At 37.4% G+C, this 22,479-nt stretch overlaps 1 protein-coding gene across 5 annotated transcripts in view; it reads right to left on the reverse strand.

Annotated features, from left to right (window-relative positions):
- Positions 1 to 22,479, reverse strand: part of SGCE (sarcoglycan epsilon) — a 71,037-nt gene that overhangs the window by 19,763 nt on the left and 28,795 nt on the right. For all 5 annotated transcript variants that reach the window (XM_040260453.1, XM_040260451.1, XM_040260450.1 and 2 more), the window contains exons 4-5: positions 15,472 to 15,544; positions 9,488 to 9,686 (exon numbers count right to left, since the gene is read on the reverse strand). In XM_040260453.1, the coding sequence (XP_040116387.1) occupies positions 9,488 to 9,686; positions 15,472 to 15,544 (272 nt within the window). The remainder of the gene's footprint in view (positions 1 to 9,487; positions 9,687 to 15,471; positions 15,545 to 22,479) is intronic.

Consider the following 22,479-nt stretch of genomic DNA (forward strand, 5'->3'; position numbering starts at 1 on the left):
ATTTTGATTAGATTTGATAGACTCCATTCAAAATATTCTTAAATTGTTTAAATAATATTATCACTAAGATAAATATCAGTAATAATTCATCTGATTTCATTTTAATAAGATTATGATATTACATCCTGAGGTGTGGAACTGCAGGCAGATCTATTCTTTCTAACAGTTCTATCTTTTAGGCTTTTCCACTGCACAGAGTCCCTACTGTTAGGTTCCTCAATATACAAGGTCTCTAAATCTTTATCTAAGAAGCTAACGTAAGAGAAAAACTACTGTTTGGTAAACACAAATTAGGCAAACAAAATTTATTTTCTTGATATGTATCTTGGCAACTAGGGAAACTCAATTTAATTGACCAATAAGAGTTTCACAATAAAATAGAAGACAGGGATAATAGTGTTTAAGTAATCTTGCTTGAGCAGCTAGGAATTTCAACGGTCTTTTCAAAAGAAAAGGGAAAACCAGAAAATTACTCTAAATAAATATTATTTCTTTTTTTAATGACAGTGCCATAATTACTTGTAAAATGGAATAAACCCAACAAAATTCCTGCCATCTTTTTTACAGAAATTGACAAACTGATCCTAAAATTCATATGAAAATTCAAGTGACCCCCCCCCACACACACATAAAATTCTTGAAAAAGAAAAACACAGTTGGAAGACTCACAATTACCAATTTCAAAACTTACTACAAAGCAATAGGAATAAAGAGAATGTGTTACTATCATAAGGCTTGGCATGTAGATCAATGGACTAGAATTCAGAGTCCAAAAATAAAATCTTTAGCAAATTGATTTTGTTGTGGGTGCCAAGACAATTCAATGAGAGAAAAAACAGTCTTTATGGTACTTTGGAACAATTGGCTATCCACATGCAAAAGCAAGAAACTGGACCCCTACCTCACACCATATAAAAAACTGACTCAAAAAAAAAAAAAAATCAAAAGCTTAATGGAAGGGCATATATACTTTAAATAGGTGAATTGTATAATATGTAAAATATATCTCAATAAAGCTGTTTTTTAATGAAATGAAATAAAAGCATGGCACAAAAATTAAAAGTTATGTGACTATGAAGCCACACCCTTAATTAACAGCTGTGTCCTAGAGCACACTTACACAGATTCAGCTGGTTGTGTTTTATGTCAAGTTAAAAATTTATCAGTTCAGAAAAAGTAGAAGTAAGAAACCACTGGTAAAGAATTCACATGACTAGTGAGTAGAAATATATTCCATTTACAGGAATATTGCTCATCCATAAAAAAGAACAAAATAATGCCATCTGCAGCAAAATGGGTGGACCTAGAGATTGTCAAACTTGAATGAAGTCAGACAAAGGCAAACATCATATGGTATCACTTATACACAGAATCTAAAAAATAGTACAAATGAACTTACTAAGAAAACAGAAATAAAGTTACAGATGTAGAACACAAACTTATAGTTACTGGTGGGAGAGTGAAGGGTGGAGGTTGGGAGAAGGCATAAATTGGGAGACTGGAATTGACATATACATTCTACTACATAAAAAATAGATAACTAATAAGGATCTACTGCACAGAACAGGACACTCTACTCAGTACTCTGTAATGACCTATGTGGAACAAGAATCTGAAAAACAGTGGATATACGTATATGTATAACTGATTCACTTTGCTACATACCTGAAACTAATACAACATTGTAAATCAACTACTCTGCAATAAAAATTTTTAAAGAGAAATATATTCCATTTAGAACAACCTGTTACTCTTAAGCTTCATATAAAGCCAATTTCTATTCCCTTATTAACTGCCTTGCAAAGACCATATTTTTCCTTGAAAACTGTGAAATATATTTGTAAAATACAGAAATTAAATATTTCAAAAATTGTTAAAAGTCCTCTTGCTTTTACATAACATTGATTTGCATTTATAATTAGTAAGATTTTAAATTAATTCACTTCAAGATAATATAAATAGGCATAAGCATAAGTTTTGGGTGCTCTGAAATGTTTCTTTCCCTCAAATTATAAAAGCAATATAAAAAAATTACATAAAACTTGGGATATAAAAACAATTAATTTCTATTACCAAGATCATGATTTTCATTTTCCAATGTACCTTGCAGAATACTTTTCAAGTGCAGATATTTTAACCTAATTGCAATCATCTCCAAACTATAATTTTGTATCCTACTTTTTCACTTAATGCATCATAAGCATTTTCCTCATAAGCATTTTTCCATATTTTATAGTCTTTGTAATTACATTTTTATAGGAATATAATTTTTAAGTGCACATGATTTATTCATAATTATTTCAGAGCTGGCCACATATGTTGCTTCTAATGTTTTGATGTTATAAATAATACTGTAAAGACGATCTCTGTGCATATTCTTTAACATTACTATCTTAAAAGAGATGCCTAGAAGTGGAAACATTTTTATGACAGTTGACACATACTGCCAAATTACTTTCATCTCCACTTGGATGATCCAGCAGCTTCACAAACTTAGTATGTTCCAAACTGAGCTCATCATCACCCCATCCCACCTCCACCTGTTGCCCCTTCCATCTTCTTCTCTCTCAGTGATTGGCAAGGGCAGATGCTCAAGCCCCAACATCACTGACTCCTGTCCTTTTCCCTATCATCTGTCTCTGACATTTGCCCTGAAAGAACTCTCACACACACCTGTCCACTCTGTCCCTTCCCACAGCCAGCATCCCAGTGCTAGTCACAGGGAGTGAAGCAACAGCACCTTGACTGTTCGCCTGGAGCTGTCTCCCTCTCTGTCCTCAGGGAGTCTATCTGCAGCATGAACGATACCGGTTTAGAAACAGAAGCATTTGTATATTTGAAAGTTGCTAAGAAAGTGGTTCTTACAAGTTCTCATCACAAGAAAATAAAAACTAATTGTGAGATAATGGATATTATCTGAAGATATTGTGGTGATCACTTCATAACATATATTTCTATCGAATCTTCATGCTGTGCACCTTAGACTTATCCAATGTTATATCATCAATTATAACAAAACTAGAAAAATAAACAAGTTAATTTAAAAATTGCAAACAGACTACTCAAGAGAAGTAGATATTGGATTAGACTTGTAGGTTAAAAAATAGTGTTTGTTTTTGTTTTTGTTTTTGTACAGCCAGTAAGTTTTAACATTTTGGCTTTTTAAAAGATAAATTTGTATGAGGCCATGTATAATAATTATAATTTCATGCTATACATGCTAAAATATATTTTTCATAATCTTCTCTTTTCCTATATCTTTGATATGCAGTTTTTGATTTACAGCTATTTTGACAGGCAAGCTTTTTGATAGGCAGAAATTCAAAATTTTTATGAAGAGAAATGAGGATGATCTTTACATTTATGATCTTAGCCATGCTTTCAAACTTTCAAACATATGTAAACAGATGGCATGGCAGTGTATTATCAAGTATAAGGCTCTCAAGAAAATGTTAACAAAACATGATGACTCACAATCTTAGGAATTGAATACTCGAAATAAAACCTGCTCCTGTGAAGAATTTTTTTCTTCCAATTTGAACAACTCAATTTCCCTTGAGGTAAAACCCATTTACTATGGTCTTTACGCATACAAAGTGCAGAACCATGTTACAGGTGAAAAAAATTATGTCAAAACTCTCCAGCAAAAGTCAGATAAACAGATCCAATGACCATATTTTTTACCTAGTTGTCCAAATGATGAATGTATTTTATTTGTGATTGTATGTATATAAGAGACAGAGGACAGTTTAGAGAAGAAAGTGTCCAGGTACTTTACATGCTGCCTGGGGACTCCTGAGCTCTTAAAAATGCATTTTGATGCTTGCCTCTGTTCACTTCTCTGTTCTGTGCATATCAGTCAATTAAAAAATAAGATGAAAAACAAAGAAGACATAAACCTAAACAAAGCATCTAATTCAGAATAAAAAATAAAGAAGAAAGGTCATTTCTAGACTCTACTTCTCTTTACTGAAGAAGGGAAGAATGGTCTTATCATCTGCCACCCAAGACTCAGACCTTTCTGGGGGATTTTGTGGGAGGATTTTCTTGCTTCTGGGTTCGATCTACTCTTTTAGCTTGTGCCATGCAGTGGGGCTCAGCAGGCCTACTTGCTAAAATGAAAATGTTAACATACACGATTGTTTGCAAGGTCCCTAGTGCTACACAAGATAAAACCCAAACAGTTCTTCCTGGAGTACGAGGTCTTAACATGGTCTGGTCTTTGCCTCTTTGGTCATTATTATTTGTGGGTCCCTGTCCTCCATTTGCACACACAAAGCAGCTTTCCAAATCCACCAGGCTTCTTCCTACCTAATCGCTCTTGCTCAAGCTGCTCCCTCTGCCCAAACTCTCCCTTTATCATTTTTTGAACCGGCTAATTTGTTCATTTCAGTTCAGTTCAGTTACTCAGTGGTGTCTGACTCTTGGAGACCGCATGGACTGCAGCACACCAGGTCTCCCTGTCCATCACCAGCTCCAGGAGTTCACCCAAACTCATGTCCATTGAGTCGGTGATGCCATCCAACCATCTCATCCTCTGTCTTCCCCTTCTCCTCCCGCCTTCAATCTTTCCCAGCATCAGGGTCTTTTCAAATTAGTCAGTTCTTCGCATCAGGTGGCCAAAGTATTAGAGTTTCAGCTTCAGCATCAGTCCTTGCAATGAACATTCAGGACTGGTTTCCTTTAGGATTGCTAATTTGTACTCATATTTGAAATCTCATCTCCTCTATGAACCCTCTGACATGGACCAGAAGTTGGGGAGGAGTCATCTCCACGAATACCTTAACTATGATACATACAACACTGGTTTCTAACTATCTGATTACTTTCTGGTCCCTAAGAGATGTAAGCATAGACTATACTCTTTATCTTTTAAATTTAATTTAATTTTTAATTAGAGGATAATTACTTTATAATCTTGTGATGATTTCTGCCATACATCAGCATGAATCAGCCATAGGTATACATATGTCCCCTCCCTCCCCAGCCCACCCCTCTAGGTTGATACAGAGCACTGGTTTTGAGTTCCCTGCTTCAGGCAGCAAATTCCCACTGGCTACCTATTTTACATATGGTAATATATATGTTTCAACTGTACTCTTTAAATCACTGTACCCTAGAGAGTAATACATTATTCCCCCATAAAAAACATTTACTAAATGTTAAACAATGGAAGAAAAAAAACAATCTATGCCTAGAACTTAAAAGAACAGAAACTAAAGACATATATTTACAGACATATAGAGTTGCATGGATTTTTTAAAAAATTAACTTATTTTTATTATAAAAATGGGCTTATATTGGCTTCCAATTTTGTTATTAAAGGCTCAAAAAGTCCAATCTCATATCATCATTCCCTAAAAGAAAGAATAGTTGCATCAAAAATATAGGAGGCACATTATTTAAGAATAAAGGACTATCTTATAAATCACCAACGATGGGGACTGACTGAGCAGAGCACTACAGACCGCCCAGGACCATGGCCTTGCATCAGATGAGTCTTTGGCAGCCTCTGACTTACATTTTTTTCTCCAAGTGTAACTTCTCTGTGAGCCCTTTACAGGGCAAAAAGCAGACAATTAATTAGAGGGCACACTCTGTGAGATTGCCTAGAGAATAAACTAGGATTCTCTGTTGCTGATTGAGGCTAGATCCACAGGCTTTGGTAACCAGAGGAAACAGTGGTAGGTTTGACAATCTCTTATGAAAAGTGAGTATATTCTTTAATCCTCACACCCCATCATTCCCTTCATAACCACCATTTACACCACATCACTCACCCTGAGTTGGCAGCTATGCCATGCCCAGACTGAAATACGAACCTGCTCCCCTTTCCACCAGCTTTATTCCAGGCTAAATGCATCCATGAGTCCTTAGTCTCTGGCTCAATGTCAAGAGCAAAAGGAGCCCTGAGACCACACCCAGAGACAGAGCACGGTTGCCCTGGGGTTATGGGTCTGGAAAGTGAAAGGGAACCTTTTCAGGAGGTTCAGCTTTCCTGTGCAGGAGCTTATTCACTCTGAAGGAAATCTTTACCATTGGTTTCTGTTAGATTTAGAAGTTTAAAAGCTGTCAGTGAGGTCTGCAGAAGTGAGGGGAAAAAAATGCACATCAAGAAGGATGAGGAGCTTAGGCGCTATAGCAAGGACTCCTGGTGACTGATATTTAATGGACTGTGGGCTGTGGAAGGGCTGGAGGCTTACTCCGAGGGTCTACTACTGAGAGCTCCTCTTGGCTATCTGCTGTGAGCTTGACTAATGTGGAAAAATTTTCAGTTAGTAAATTGTGGCTGCCATGCATCATAATAGGAAATAATTTAAGGAGATTTTAAAAAATCATTTACTGAAACTCACTCAAAGTATAAAGCAGAACACAGTTAGTAGGTGTTAATACTTCTGAAGTATATTTTTTAATAAAATTTTAGAAAATAAAGTGATGCAACTCCTTTGCATCTCTGACCATATCCTTGATCTTTCCAGTATTTCATTTTTAATGACATTTATAGGCCATGTTACTTTCAAAAGAAAGTACAGAGGCAAAAAGTTTAATAAGTGGATTAGGAATCATGACGTTGTTGTTCAGTCGCTAAGTCACATCCGACTCTTTTATGACTCCATGGACTGCAGCCTACCAGGCACCTCTGTCCATGGGATTTCTCAGGCAAGAATACCAGAGTACATTGCCATTTCCTTCTCCAGAGAATTTTCCTGACCAGGAATTGAACCCACATCTCCTGCTGCTGCTGCTGCTGCTGCTAAGTCACTTCAGTCGTGTCCGACTCTGTGCGACCCCACAGACGACAGCTGCAGGTGAATTCTTTACTGCTGAGCCACCAGGGAAGCACCAAAAGTTCAACAAGTGAATTAAGAATCATGATATTCACCATTAAAAAGGAAGAAAGGCACAAGAGGTGAGTTAAGCACTGAATTTATTCTAAATTTAAGGCAAACAGGGTAAAAAAAAAAAAACCAAAAACCTATTTTTGTTACCTTGACATTACATAACAACCAAAGAAAATATGCAAAATTATTTCCAGGGACAAATTTTTCTTATGCAATTATACTCAAGTAGGACCCTACTCCATTGGTACTCATATAGGTACACTGGAGTAATAAAGTTGGCATTGGGTACAATTTATAGAAATTCTATTTTAAATGACTTACCATATGAATACTTTGTAAAGGTTGCAGCTTAACATTAAATTAAAACTCATGGAAAGCATTTCTAGTTGGGAAGGGATCTGAGACAACACGGTCCAAATAAATGCCACGGGACTGACAACACATGCCTCCTGCTAGCAGGTGCTGGGGGTCATCAGCTAATGACTAGATTCTCCAACAAGTACTTGTAGGACAAGAAATTCTGTTCTTAATTTAGACTCACATGCTCAGGCCCAGCCCTAGACTCAAAAGATCCAGAATCTCCAGGGGGGGATCAGAGGCCAGGAGCCTAGGGATATTTCTAATAAACTCTACTGGCAATTCTCAAGCTAGACACATTTGAACAGTACCGTTTTAAGTCGGAGTTTGGTTTAGAGAGGTGTTAGCTCAATTTAGTCTCTGTGCTGTGCTTAGTCATTCAGTCACGTCCAACTCTTTGTGACCGCATGGACTGGAGCCCACCAGACTCCCCTGTCCAAGGAGATTCTCCAGGCAAGAATGCTGGAATGGGCTGCCATGCCCTCCTCCAGGGGATCTTCCTGACCCAGGGAGCGAACCCAGGTCTCCTGCATTGCAGGCAGATTCTTTACCATCTGAGCCACCAGGAAAGCCCTTAATTTAGTCTAGTGGTGGCTAAAAGTGCCTCTAGGGAAGGGGTGAGTCCAGAAGAAAGCACAACTATGGCAAACTCTACCAATGACTGGCTTTCCTGTTGCTTCCTCCAGCATCTTTTGGTCATTGTTTTAACAATCACTGTGGAACACATTACTTTAAGAAACTGTTGAAAAGACTCCAGGGACTTTCCTGGCAGTTTAGTGGTTAAGAATTTACCTTGCCATGCAGGGGACGTGGGTTCGATCCCTGGTAGGAGAACTAAGATTCCATATGCCATGGAGAAGCTAAGTCCATGCTCTGCAACTGCTGAGCCCGGCACCACAACTAGTCTGTGCACAACGACCACAGATCCTGCATGCCACAGCTAAGACTCAATGCAGCCGAATCAATAAACATTTCCTTAACAGACTCCACGTCTGGAAAATGTCTTCAGGGGAGATACTCCTGTTCATCTCCTCCTACAGTTCTACTTTCATTACTCCCTGGGAAAAAGATCCAGGTTGTAACCTCCGAAGTAAAATGTTAAGCCCAGAATTCTGTTTTCACAGAGAAAGCCAACCAGCAGACAGGCAAGAAATAAAGCAACTATTTTTCTCCGAACGCTTGCAGGTATGCTTGACTGACTTCAAAAATCCATTATTGTACCATATGAGATACAACTTAATTCTGAAATTTGTAAGTTGGACATTACAGTTCATTGCTTATGATTCCATCCCCTTTCTGACTACTTGCTGTACCTTACCTGTGTCTATTTGGGATTTCTTCCCTTATTTCCAACAAAGGTCTCCTTTGAAGTTGCCCTTAAATTTGATTCTTATTAATCCAGACATTCTGGTTAATTCAAGATGTCCTCTGTATAAATGTTACCAAGAATATGGATAAAGGAGGAGTTGGAAAAGGGTACGTTACACACAATGTGATTTATTCTGTATCTCGTACTTTTATAGGATTTAGTTTTTTTAAAAAAGCAGATTTGCCTCAACTTGCAGATTAGAAATTAAACAGGAAAATTTCAACAATGTGGGCATTCAATCTGTCATTGTGCTCGGGTATAAGTGTTTTATAACCCCTACAAGGGTGTAAGTCACATTCTATATCTGTAAGACTTGAGAATAGACAAGTCCCTTTCAAATGCATTCTCTCTTTAATCCTCGCAACAACCCCAAGGTTGTTTCCACCGAAGCAGACGAGGAAGCTGAAGCCCAGAGGGGTGCAGCAGTTTGCTCAATGTCACCCAGCTTGTGAGTGACAAGGCCAGGCTTTAGGAATGGGTTTCAAATCCACCCCAGCCATCAATCATTGCCACATGGTGGAAAGAATGTTAAAGGCGAAGAAATAGTTTCCTAGAATAAAGTTACAGCAATCTGTATGTCCTTCTGCAGCTGATAACTGGGGCATCAATTTCCTTTGAAACTCAGGGCCCTAAATAATCAGCTTCTCTACAGAAGGTACAAAAAAGACTTAGCACTGTAATTTATGATGCAAGTCCTGATCTACAATTAGCTTTCAAAGGACCTGGAACATCAGATACAAAGGACCATTACGTAACCTCTTTGTCAATACAGAAAATTGCTATTTTTCTTCACATCTCTGCAATACCTATTGCTTATTAAAACGACAAATGCCGCAGGCCCTCTTCCATCTACACTAAGTTTGGTAATATCAACACATTTAAAATCCACACTTAAGGCGATGAGATGAAGTCTGCTTACCCCTCCTTCATGTCGTTGATGGGTAGTGGGACCCGGCCGCCCCGGTCAAGGGCCGACGTGATGTTTATGGCGTTCAGGCGCTCCGGCTGCCACACATTTTTCACGGCCCCCAGGAAGTCTCCAAGAACCTCGCTGGCCAGCATTTCTTCTACGTTCATATTTTTAATGAAGAATTCTGCTTGATAGGGTAACGGGAAGTCTAATTTTGGTGGGAAAAGGGTATGCACACCTTTAATGAGGGAGTCTTTTGAAAGGGAAACAAAACAACTTGAGATTTGTTGACGTGTCACAGTCCTGGCTTCGGGGAACAATATTATTCCTGACTTCAAAGGCTTTCCGTGTAAGAGGCTGTATCTAAAAACACCACATACATTTGACCCAGATTTTTATCTATGATGTAATCAAATCCAAGGGACAGCAGGGCAGATAGTAATTATAGGAAAAAGCAACAAAGAAAGAAAAGGGAAAATGCTAAATCTCATATCTGTCTCTAACTTGCCAGCGGCCTGCCAGCCTTCTCACCCGGCCAACGTACCCAGGTAGAAGCAGCACTTCCAGAACTGAGAAAAATATTTTGTGTTTGTAGTGTTTTAAAGTTGACAGATCTTTTTCACGTTGTTTAATTTAATCATTACAGTCCTAGGCAGTGCTTTTTCTATTTGAACAGAGGAGGAAGCTGAGACACAGAACAATATCCTTTCATATAGAGATGATATGACAAAATACCTGGGCTTGTTTGTGGGTTGCTTATATAGGATATGGAAAACCATATTTTTAATTTGTGGTTATTACTGATCTTTTTAGAGCATGCTAAAACTACATTTAACTAAAATAAATATTGATGGCATTTTTAATAAGTACTTTGAAATCATAACTATTTCATTCTTTGGATCACTCCATAATTAGATACTCTACAGAAATCATATTTAAAATTTCTCTTGAAATTCCACGTCTCACATTGTTAGAGATTTACTTAGCTCTTTTCCCCCTCAATGTCTCATCAATAATTTCCCTCTAAAGATGCCAAAGAGAACATTTTAAGCCAACCCAATGTCCAATTCAAACTCTCAGTATAAGAAACTTGAAATAAATATAATTGATTTCAGCTTCTCAAATGTTAGTCTTGAATCACAAACTGTCATTTCCTATATTCTAGCTGTTCTATTAAGACAAAGAATAGTTTTCTTCTTGTTTAGTAATATTTCTGTAATAATAAAAGCTACTTTCAATACTCTGAGGTAGGCCAAGCTAAGGGAAACAGGTGAATTACCATATTTAATACTCACAATCAGAAAGTGAGTAGGACTTGTATTTTTCTCCATACTTTCAGAAGAGGAAGCTAATTTTTAGATCATATGAACTTACCTCACATGATTTTTACCTGAGCTAAAAGAGACTATGTATATAAAGTGCTCCCCAGAGCTCCCAATATACAGTAAGAAGTTAGAAAATATTAAACTTTAGCAATTATAATAATAATATGTGCAGGTTACTTATTTGGATTCTGCCGTGAAAATTTCTGGACTATCCACAGATTTAAAGTCCCCAATAATAATTATATAACATATTGTTGTTGTTCAGTGGCTCAGCCGTGTCCAACTCTGCCACCCCATGAACTGCAGCACGCCAGGCTTCCCTGTCCATCACCAACTCCCAGAGTTTACTCAAACTCATGTCCATTGAGTCAGTGATGCCATCCAACCATCTCATCCTCTGTTGCCCCCTTCTCTTGCCCTCAATCTTTCCCAGCATCAGGGTCTTTTCCCCTCTGACTTATTAGAACTCATGTACTATCTGTCCATTCTTATTTAATAAACAAAAAATTAAAATTTTACAATAAATAACTGAAACCTTGAGGACCTCATTTATTATGGAACCTCTTTAATATTAAAGGACATGTGATGCCAGAGCTGAAGTCAGGAGATATTCTGGCTGTAGAGTTTTCAGGAGAGTTTCCTGGAGTGTAGTATCTCTAAAGATCAAGTTTTTCAAAGCCCTAATCACAGAAGGCTCTTCACTGTTCTCCTACACTGTAATTTATTCTGCTTATGATTTCGCTAGATTTGTTTGATGTATAGCCCATCTGTAATCTTCTAAAATATGCTGTTTATTCTCTTTGATGTCGATAAGTTTCCTGTTTTATACAGATATGTTTCCTGTTTTATATAGATAAACAGTAGCTTAATCATGTTACATTTCCCACCCCATACTGAGAAACAGTCATGCAGAAAAATGTCAGGAAGAACAGTGTCTTGGCAATAAATAATATTTATAAATAATACCAAGCATAGTTTGTTGAGTAGGCTAGAATTCTATCATCTACTCACTTCATTCGGTGTTTTTATATCCACTTGTCAAAAAATGCATGCAAACCTTTTTCCTGTTTCCCATCAAGGCTCCTCCTTGGAGAGCTGCTCCCTGGCCTTCCCTAATGCCTGTGACCTTCCATGGCTGCTAAGGAGGCTGGCAGCTGCCACGCCTCTCTGCGGCTCCAGGCAGTGTAAGCTGCCTGCCGTCTACCCAGCCAAGTGCTCTTGCCAAGTCTCCTAGAGATGAGTCACCGGAGCTTTCTAACTTTGGGGAAATCCCACACCTGCTATATTTGGCCATCACGGAGGCCAAGGGAACAGGAGGCCAACAGAGTGGTGGCACCAAAACCTGATTTAGAGAGTCACTCTTCATACTCTCCTCGAGCTTCACGTTGCGCGATTCTACACGACTCATTTTCCATTAGACCTCCCAGAGCAGGAGACAGAGCTGAGCATGGTTGTCCTGATGCTCAGCTCCTATTACTGCTATTCCTCGCCTTATCTGGGGGCAACAGCCCACGTATAGGTCACGCCCACAGACACACACCCTACTGACCACATGCATTCCAGCAAAAAGAGCAAGGAAAAATGACTGCCTGGTGGCGCACTGGTTTTCAGAGTTTTGGCCACTGCTGTTGTTCACTCACTCAGTCGTGTCCAACTCTTTGTGACCCCATGAACGGCAGGCACACCATGCTCCTCTGTGCTCCTCTATCTCCTGGAGTTTCCTCAAATTCATGTCCATTGAGTCTGTGAGGCCATCCGACCATCTCATTCTCTGTCCCCCCTTCTCCTCCCCTCACTCTTGCTATCTAATGCAATCTAATAATCTATAAAAGGAGGCTTTCTAAACCCAGATATTTGTCCTCTCCCAACCCTAACTTAGATAAATGGTCCCTCAGGCCAACTTTCAATCCTATAGTTGAATAGCAGCCTTCCATTAGTATGTGCTTGAATATGGTTCCCACACGTCAGCATCACCTGTTAGGATATATTCTGTGTCGACTGGACTGAGACCAGACTTGAAGAGAAAGCAGTTCAAACCACAGGCCAGGTTATTTTTCAATTTGTTGTTGTTGTTCAGTTGCTAAGTCGTGTCCAACTCTTTGCTTGTATGGATTCCCATACCTTGCAAAAGATTTTTGAGTCCCTCTGAGAACATACTAGTGAGGTTAGTGGTCCAAGTCCACTGTAAATAAGTATATAACTAAACTGATGGATTTCCAAGGAAAGGGAACGTCACAACCATTCTGCTCATTAAGGATATTCCAATTTTACATGGACAGCTTGGACTGGATGCAAGTACCCAATTACAATTGGAATAAAGAGTAAAAATCTCCTTAATCCAAATATGAGTACCTTACTGGGAAGTGGAAAAGTGGACAGAGAATCTTCTGTCCTGACCAAAGGAATGGGCACTTGACCCTTCTTCTCATATATGAAAGGAACAGTGAAAGTCACACGGTTGTGTCCAACTCTTTGCAGTCCCATGGACTCTAACCTACCCAGCTCCTCTGTCCATGGGATTCTCCAGGCAAGAGTACTGGAGTGTGTTGCCATTTCCTTCTCTGGGGATCTTCCCAACCCTGGGATCGAACTCAGATCTATCGCATTGCAGGCAGATTCTTCACCAACTGAGCAGCTAGGAACAGTCATTTTGAATTTTAAACTAGCACATTTGTTGTCTGCAATTAATGCAGCTAAAATGCCAAAAGGAAAAACTCATGTTAAGGGATTCAAAATCATCAAGGATTCTCCTCAATTATGTACTGTATTACATTTTCATTTCTATTGAAATTACTTTCTTTCATAGAGTGTAAAGATAATTTTAAACACAGCCTTTACTGAATTACTATGAATTCCCTGATAAAATGTGTTGTACTAGTAAACAGAAGTAAGAATTTTCCTATCGAGGATACACAATTGGTTTTCTGTGCTGGGTTCGGGGGTGGAATATTGTATCAGTTCTTCTCCCATCACCCTCATAAATGATATCTGGTATAGCATCCCATGATTTATAAATTTTAACCACAAAATTTTTAGGGGTCTGTCTTTCCCAACTGAATGCCAAAACAGCATCAGAATATGTTAAATGTCGGAGTAACTCTTGCGTCCCTAACCTTCTAAACCCTAAGGTATCACTTAACAATTTGAGCATATGTAATTGATGGGAATACCAGACCACCTGACCTGCCTCTTGAGAAATCTGTATGCAGGTCAGGAAGCAGCAGTTAGAACTGGACATGGAACAACAGACTGGTTCCAAATAGGAAAAGGAGTGCGTCAAGGCTGTATATTGTCACCCTGCTTATTGAACTTCTATGCAGAGTACATCATGAGAAACGCTGGGCTGGAAGAAGCACAAGCTGGAATCAAGATTGCCAGGAGAAATATCAATAACCTCAGATATGCAGATGACACCACCCTTATGGCAGAAAGTGAAGAAGAACTAAAAAGCCTCTTGATGAAAGTGGAAAATGAAAAAGTTGGCTTAAAGCTCAACATTCAGAAAACGAAGATCATGGCATCCGGTCCCATCACTTCATGGGAAATAGATGGGGAAACAGTGGAAACAGTGTCAGACTTTATTTTTTTGAGCTCCAAAATCACTGCAGTTGGTGACTGCAGCCATGAAATTAAAAGATGCTTACTCCTTGGAAGAAAAGTTATGACCAACCTAGAGAGCATATTCAAAAGCAGAACATTACTTTGCCGACTGAGGTCCGTCTAGTCAAGGCTGTGGTTTTTCCTGTGGTCATGTATGGATGTGAGAGTTGGACTGTGAAGAAGGCTGAGTGCCGAAGAATTGATGCTTTTGAACTGTGGTGTTGGAGAAGACTCTTGAGAGTCCCTTGGACTGCAAGGAGATCCAACCAGTCCATTCTGAAGGAGGTCAGCCCTGGGATTTCTTTGGAAGGAATGATGCTAAAGCTGAAACTCCAGTACTTTGGCCACCTCATGCGAAGAGCTGACTCGTTGGAAAAGACTCTGATGCTGGGAGGGATTGGGGGCAGGAGGAGAAGGGGACGACAGAGGATGAGATGGCTGGATGGCATCACGGACTCGATGGACGTGAGTCTGAGTGAACTCCGGGAGTTGGTGATGGAAAACAGTCGGACATGACTGAGCGACTGAACTGAACTGAATTCTAAATTGCTGATGGACTCCAACAATTACTCCAGCTAAATGATTAGCTATTTAGAAAGGAGACTGTGACCCAAATGATGGTTTATTTCCATTGGCATTTCTTTATCATCACATACAACTAGACTACGAGCTATGACAGGTTTTAAAATAAAATCATACCAATGATGAATTCTATGACCAGCCCTATGTCAAGCACATTTTGAGCCTTAAATGATCACTTCTTTACCTCAGAGTTACAAGAGGAATGGTATTAGTCCCACTGAACAGATGATTTAACCAAGGCCTGGAGAAATAAGTGGTCTCTATATTTGGCTCCGTATCCTGAGGTTTTCAGCACCAAAACAAGTCATGATATTTTGTCATTAATTTTATTGCTTAGTTTTCTTTTCTACATTTTACTATTTCATTAGGTATGGTAGGTATGTGGAGCTTTAAAATCCTGAACTAGATTTTATATACCTATAAAATATAAGTGAAATACTTCTTGCAAATAAGGAAACAATCAATAACGTATTTTCCCATACCTACCTTCTGCTGACATTATATTAATTATCAAATTGTGCCTTGCGGTCTCAAAGGTACGCCTATTATAGGCCGTTATCTATTAGAAAAAGAAAGTCATATTAAAGAAGTGAAATGTTATTTGAAAAATGAAATTCATTAAGGGCTAAATGAAAACAAATTGTCATTCTTTCCATTTTCATTATTTGTCTATATACTTACAAAATATTCCTTCTCTGAACAACAAGAATCAGAGCTTTTAGCAATATTATGGGAAATAGATAATTAGTCAGGTCTATTAAACATGCTAAAACAAGAAGTTAAAATCAGGAAAACCCTTTTATAGAAGACTGTTAAGTGCCAGTAGCAAGCAGATGCATCATTAGTAAATGGATTAACTATTATGAATTACTTACCAGAGCCATTCTAAACTTGGAAAAAAAAAAAAACATACAAAATCTATTTCTGTGCTTTTGAATGGAACTTAAGGATCATACCAGAAAGTACACTTTAAAACAAGCACATCTTTATGTTGTCTGCATTTAGTACTAAACTGCACACCAACCAGTGAGGACATGTCAGGACCCCTTTGGAAATCATATCTCACAACAGAGCACAGCAGTAGGGATCATAGTCTGATGGCACATGCTCAAAACCACAAATCAATTCCTTCACAAAAAAATATTGGTAAATGTTTGTGGAGTCAATGAACTTACATCAAAGTCAACTCAGAAACAGCCACTGCAAACAACAAACAAAGCAAAGGCCAACAGCAGGATGTGGCTTCAAAAATCTAAGAATAATTAACTTTATAACAAATATGAAATCACTCAGACAGGCCTTCGGTACCTCAAAAAAAAACACAAAAAACAAATGATTGCCTTAGCATCCCAGCACTGTCCTGGCAGTAACTACAGCCACAGTTGACACTGAGATAAAAAAGTAAGACAACAGAAATATCTTGCACAGTCAGAACCAGTATCAAAGATTTTAAGCATCATATATGAGCTTTAAATACATCACCCTCATCAGAAATATCATTTGAGACAACAGTAAAAATCAGAATTTGGGAATTAACAATTCTAAAACTGTAACAATATTTAAAAGTACATATTCTGAAAAGTGTATTATTCCACAAAGATAAAAGAACTGTCTCCACAACCTGTCAGATTTCTTTTGGATTCAGTGACTTCTTTGGTGCTTCTGCTGGGACACATGATTAATGAGGTTCACAACCAAACACTAAAATTAAGACTAGTCGTTAAATAAATGGGGCATTATTGTTTGCAAAGAAGCAAAAGACATTTGGGAATACTCATGAGTTTAAAAGTTTACTCTGGAAAATTTTAATCATGTTTTCAATGGAAAAAAATACTAAATATTATTTGCTATAACATCTTAAAGCTAATGCTCAGGGAGAAAAAGGTAAACATTTTCAAATTATTTGTAATATTCTTCTGGCTAGGCTTTCCATAATTATCAGAAAGTTCATTATTGTAAATTTCATAATTTTAATAAGTTTTTAAAAATCATAGGCGACATAAGAGAGTGAAGAACCTTTTCATAAATCAGGAGGAAGAATTTAATATCCAGATTTATATTTAATGCTTAATTTTAAAAGCTACAACAGCAATTCTTCTATCATTTCTAATGAGATATTTAAATACTATGTCATCTATTAAAGTCTACTTATCATGATGTGAAGCCCTTCATAGCAAAGAGATATGCACATGTGTACACTTTTGGATCTCTTATTTCTAAAACTGATTTATTTTAGATGCTTAATAAATATCTACTGAATAAATTATCAATGTAAGTGACTAAGTATTTAAGATATGCAAAATCTTTTCACTATGTTATTAACAGAATATTTTAAAATGCTGAAAATATGTTTTTATAGATGGATGTAAAATGAGTTATTTACAGCTAAAACACTACTTGTGTTAGATGAAAGAGATGCTGTTTTCATCATTTTTAAAGATATTATTTGATACTTATTCATAACCTAATATGTTGGTAGTAAGGTATAATGCAGCCCTGTGAATCATGGCTCAACACATGTGTTTCTCTTCTGTCCTAGCTTCTTGCCTCTCTCCTACCAGAGAAACCATTTTGGATTTTGTGTTTATCATCCCATTAGTTTTAAATATAGTTTTATTATACACGCATGTATGTTTAAAATACATTGTTCACTTTGATGGCTTTTGAACTCTACAAAAATCATAAACTAGTCTTCAGAGGTTTGGGGTTTTTTCCAACATTATGTTTAAAGCATTTATTCATGTTGCCAGGCAAGTCAAACTTCATTCTTGCTGTAAGTGTTCACTGTGTGAAATAATAATTCCAGGAATTATTTATCTACTCTCTTGTTGATGGACTTCTGGTCTCGGTTGGTTTGTGGGTTTCCAATGTTTTCCTAGGCAAACATTGCTCAAGGAACATGACTGTGCATGCCTCTGGTGCTGGACATTTGCGAATGTTCTTTTTTTTTTATATTTTGGTCACACCACGCGGCTTGCAGGATCCTAGTTCCTCGACCAGCGATTAAACCCCAGGTCACAGCAGTGAAAGCACTGAGTCCTAACCACTGGAACGCCAGGGAATTCCCTGCACGCATTTAAGTTCATATGTAGACGTGGGATGGCTAGATCATAGGGTACCATAATATGCAGCTATGTAAAAGTGATGAGTCCAATTCCCACATCTACTGCCAAAGAACTTTACTGAGGGTAAAATGCTCACTGCAGTCTTAATTTGAATATTCCTGAATATTCCTTCTTATACTCATGAGAGTAAACATCTTTACTTAAATGGCATTTATGTCTTCTCTTTGGTAAAAATGTCTGTTCATGTCTTTTTCTTACTGAAATTGTAGGTGTCCTTTTTCATATTTTACATACTTATTATTAGTCAGTTACATATATTTCAAATATCACTTTCCAGTTTGTGGGTTGTCTTTTCTTTAAAGTTTTCTTTTGATGAATGGAAGTTCAGAAGTTTACTATGGTAACTTGATCAAGTATTTCTCTTAAGTAAAAAATATTTAGGTTTTATTTAAGATATCCTTTCCTACCCCCAAATTCAGAAAGATACTCCTCTACCTTTCTTACATTGACTTATTTTAACTGGAGGCTAATCACTTTACAATATTGTGGTGGTTTTTGCCATACATTGACGTGAATCAGCCACGGGTGTACATGTGTCCCCCATCCTGAAAAGCCCTCCCACCCCATCCTTCTGGGATGTCCCAGAGCACTGGCTTTGAGTGCCCAGCTTCATGCATCGAACTTGCAGTGGCCATCTGTTTCACATATGGTAATATACATGTTTCAATGCTATTCTCTCAGATCATCCCACCTTTGCCTTTTTCCACATAGTCCAAAAGTCTGTTCTTTACATCTGTGTCTCTTTTGCTGTCTCGCATATAGAGTCATCATTACCATCTTTCTAAATTCCATATAGATGCACTACTACACTGTATTGGTGTTTCTCTTTCTGACTCACTTCACTCTGTACAATAGACTCCAGTTTCATCCACCTCATTAGAACTGACTCAAATGTGCTCTTTCTTATAGCTGAGTAATATTCCATTGTACCCATGTACCACCGCTTTCTTATCCACTTGTCTGCCAATGGACATCTAGGTGGCTTCCATGTCCTAGCTATTGTAAATGGTGCTGCAATGACAATGGGGAACATGTGTCTCTTTCAATTCTTGTTTCCTCGGTGTGTATGCCCATGCCCGGCAGTGGGATTGCTGGGTCATATGACAGCTCGATTTCCAATTTTTTAAGGTATCTCCATACTGTTCTCCATAGTGGCTGTATCAGTTTGTACTCCTATCAACACTGTAAGAGAGTTCCCTTTTCTCCACACCCTCTCCAGAATTTACTGTTTGTAGACTTTTTGATGGCAGCTATTCTGACCGGTGTGAGATGGTACCTCATTGTGGTTTTGATTTGCATTTCTCTGATAATGAGTGATGTTGAGCATCTTTTCATGTGTCTGTTCACCATCTGTATGTCTTCTTTGGAGAAACATCTGTTTAGTTCTTTGGCCCACCTTTTGATTGGGTCGTTTATTTTTCTGGTATTGAGCTGCATGAGCTGCTTGTGTATTGAAGAGTAATTCTTTGTCAGTTGTTTCATTTGCTATTACTTTCTGCCATTCTAAAGGCTGCCTTTTATCCTTGCTTATAGTTTCCTTCATTGTGCAAAAGCCTATAAGTTTAATTAGGTCCCATTTTTGTCTTTATTTCCATTACTCTGGGAGGTGGGTCATAGAGGATCTTGCTGTCATTTATGTCAGAGAGTGTTCTGCCTATGTTTTCCTCTAAGAGTTTTATAGTTTCTGGTCTTACATTTAGATCTTTAATCCATTTTGAGTTTATTTTTGTGTATGGTGTTAGAAAGTATTCTAGTTTCATTCTTTTACAGGTGGTTGACCAGTTTTCCCAGCACCACTTGTTGAAGAGATTATCTTTTCTCCATTGTATATTTTTGCCTCCTTTGTCAAAGGTAAGGTGTGAACAGGTGCATGGATTTATCTCTGGGTGAATCAACCTTCCTGACTTCCGACTATATTACAAAGCTACAGTCATAAAGACAGTATAGTATTGGCACAAAGACAGAAATACAGATCAATGGAACAAAACAGAAAGCCCAGAGATAAATCTACATTTTTATATAATAGCTTAAAATTTTGCTAAATCTTCAATATACCTAGACATGAGTTTTGTATTTCTTGGGAAGTAAGAATCTAATTTTATGTTTGCCATGCGGCTGAGTTTCAGTCAATAGGTTTCCTTTTCCCTAATCTGTGATATGTGGTACCATCTCTTTAGATATATACTGTTGTTCTCTAAGTACATGGACCTGTCTCTGGGCTCTCTATTTTATTCATTGGTTACTTTCTCTATTCTTTTATCAATACAAACTTATGATTGGTTACTACAGATTCACAATAAATCTTGACATCTGGAAAGGAAAGAAATCTTACTCCTTTTTTTTTTCCTCTTTAAAAGTGTCTTGATTTTTCTTGGTCATTAACTTATCAATTTTAGACTTAGACAATTTTAGTTGTTAAGTTTTGTGAAATAACCTATTGAGATCTTTTTATTTGAACTGCCCTGAGTCTACAGATCAAGTAGAGAGAAAGTAATGCTTTCATAATTTTGAGTCGTCCTAACCCTGAATGATAGGATAGCTTTTTATTTATTCAGGCACTATTTAATATCAATAAATTTTTATAATTTTTCCCATACATACCTTTCATTAGATTTATTCCAAGTACATTGGAATTTTATTACTAAAAATGGTATCTTTTAAAAACTTGCATTTTTCTCGATACTTATTTAATAAATAAATATAATTACGTTTTTTATATCAATCCTATAACTTACTGCCAGGCTTTCTTAAGATTTTAATAGCCTACAGACTCTTTATATCATTGACTGTTCCATTTCTTCCTTTCAAACACTTATAAATTTCTTTTATTTACTGCACTGGATAGGACTTCTAAAATATTCTGTAATAGATGTGATAAAGGGAGCTATTCTTGTTTTGTCCCTGAATTTAAATGGAATTCTCCTAGTGTTTTCCCATTAAAAATACGATATTTGCTATTAGCTTCAATATATAACCTATTAGGTTAAGGAAGCTCACCTGTTTTCCTAGTTTGCTCGGAATTTCTTTTTTCTTATCAAGAAGAGGTATTGAATTTTAGTAAATGCTTTCTTTGATTCTATCCAAATGACTGTGTTTTTCTTTTTGAATCTAGCAATGTGGTGACTTCCATTTATATATTTCTTTTATAACTTTACTAAATATTTTAAAAATTATTTTGACAATAACTCCAAATAACTTCCCTATATCTACACATATTCTATCTTATATCAACACTGCCTTAAGAAACCAGATTTATAGACAGACATCATTGAAAAGTCATGTTAATACAAACTTCAGTTCAGATGAAGAAACACCTTCTCTCAGTCAACATGGAAGTTCATATCCACAGTCTATGGCTGATTAAAACTTTGGAGAAAAACGCAAAGCATGTAGCCTCCTGAGAATTTGTAAAATTACTACAAATTTCTAGTGGTAGAAAACATGCCTCCCATGACCTGCGCAAACCCCTGGCAATTCCACAAGCAGTTCCGATGCTGGTGCCCTGGTCACTATCAGTAAGTCTTTACAGAATTGGAGAGTTAAGTTCAAGAGGGAGGGGACATAGGTATACCTATGACTCATTCACGCTGATATCTAGAGGAAACCAATACAATATTGTAAAGCAATTATCCTTCAATTAAAAATAATTTTTTTAAATTCCAATTTAAGATCTTAGAGGCACTGAGGCCTAAAACTGTAGTAGAACTCTCTTGCCATTAATTGCCAGTGTAATTCTGATTTTGTTAGGTATAGTAAAGAGTGAAACACTTTTAGCATTTATATCCATTCATTAAAAAAAAATTAATTCCCATTAAAGGTTTGATGTCATCATTGTTTTTACTATCTTAATTTCTTTCTTTTTTCTTTTTGGCCATGCCACGTGGCCTGTGGAATCTTAGTTCCCTGACCAAGGATCAAACCCATGTCCCCTGCAGAGAAAATGTGGAGCCTTAACTACTGGATTTAACCACTGGACTGCCAGGGGACGTCCTTATTGTCTTAATTTCTGATATCTTCCAGGTATGATGTCAGGTAATGATAAAAATCTGATTAATTATAGCACCACCATAACTCCCAAAGTCAAGGTCAAACATATCTGCATGGCTTACAGAGCCCTCCAAGATCTGCCCATATCAGCATCAACACCTCTGTTCCCATCATTTGCCCTCTGGAGTGCATGCTGTCCTCTAACCACCCCTAAAGTTCTCTAAGACCATGTGGTTTTGTTTATGCCTCCAAGATTTTGATGTGCTGTATCTTCTTCCTAAAATAGCCTTCCTTCTACTTAGTGAATTTCTATCTACCCCTCTTACAACTCTGCATCAGACAGCACCTTCTTATTATAACAGTTATGTCAGTGTTGGCTAAG

This window comes from Oryx dammah, unplaced genomic scaffold (assembly GCF_014754425.2).
Source record: "Oryx dammah isolate SB20612 unplaced genomic scaffold, SCBI_Odam_1.1 HiC_scaffold_18, whole genome shotgun sequence".
Classification (NCBI taxonomy): Eukaryota; Metazoa; Chordata; class Mammalia; order Artiodactyla; family Bovidae; genus Oryx; species Oryx dammah.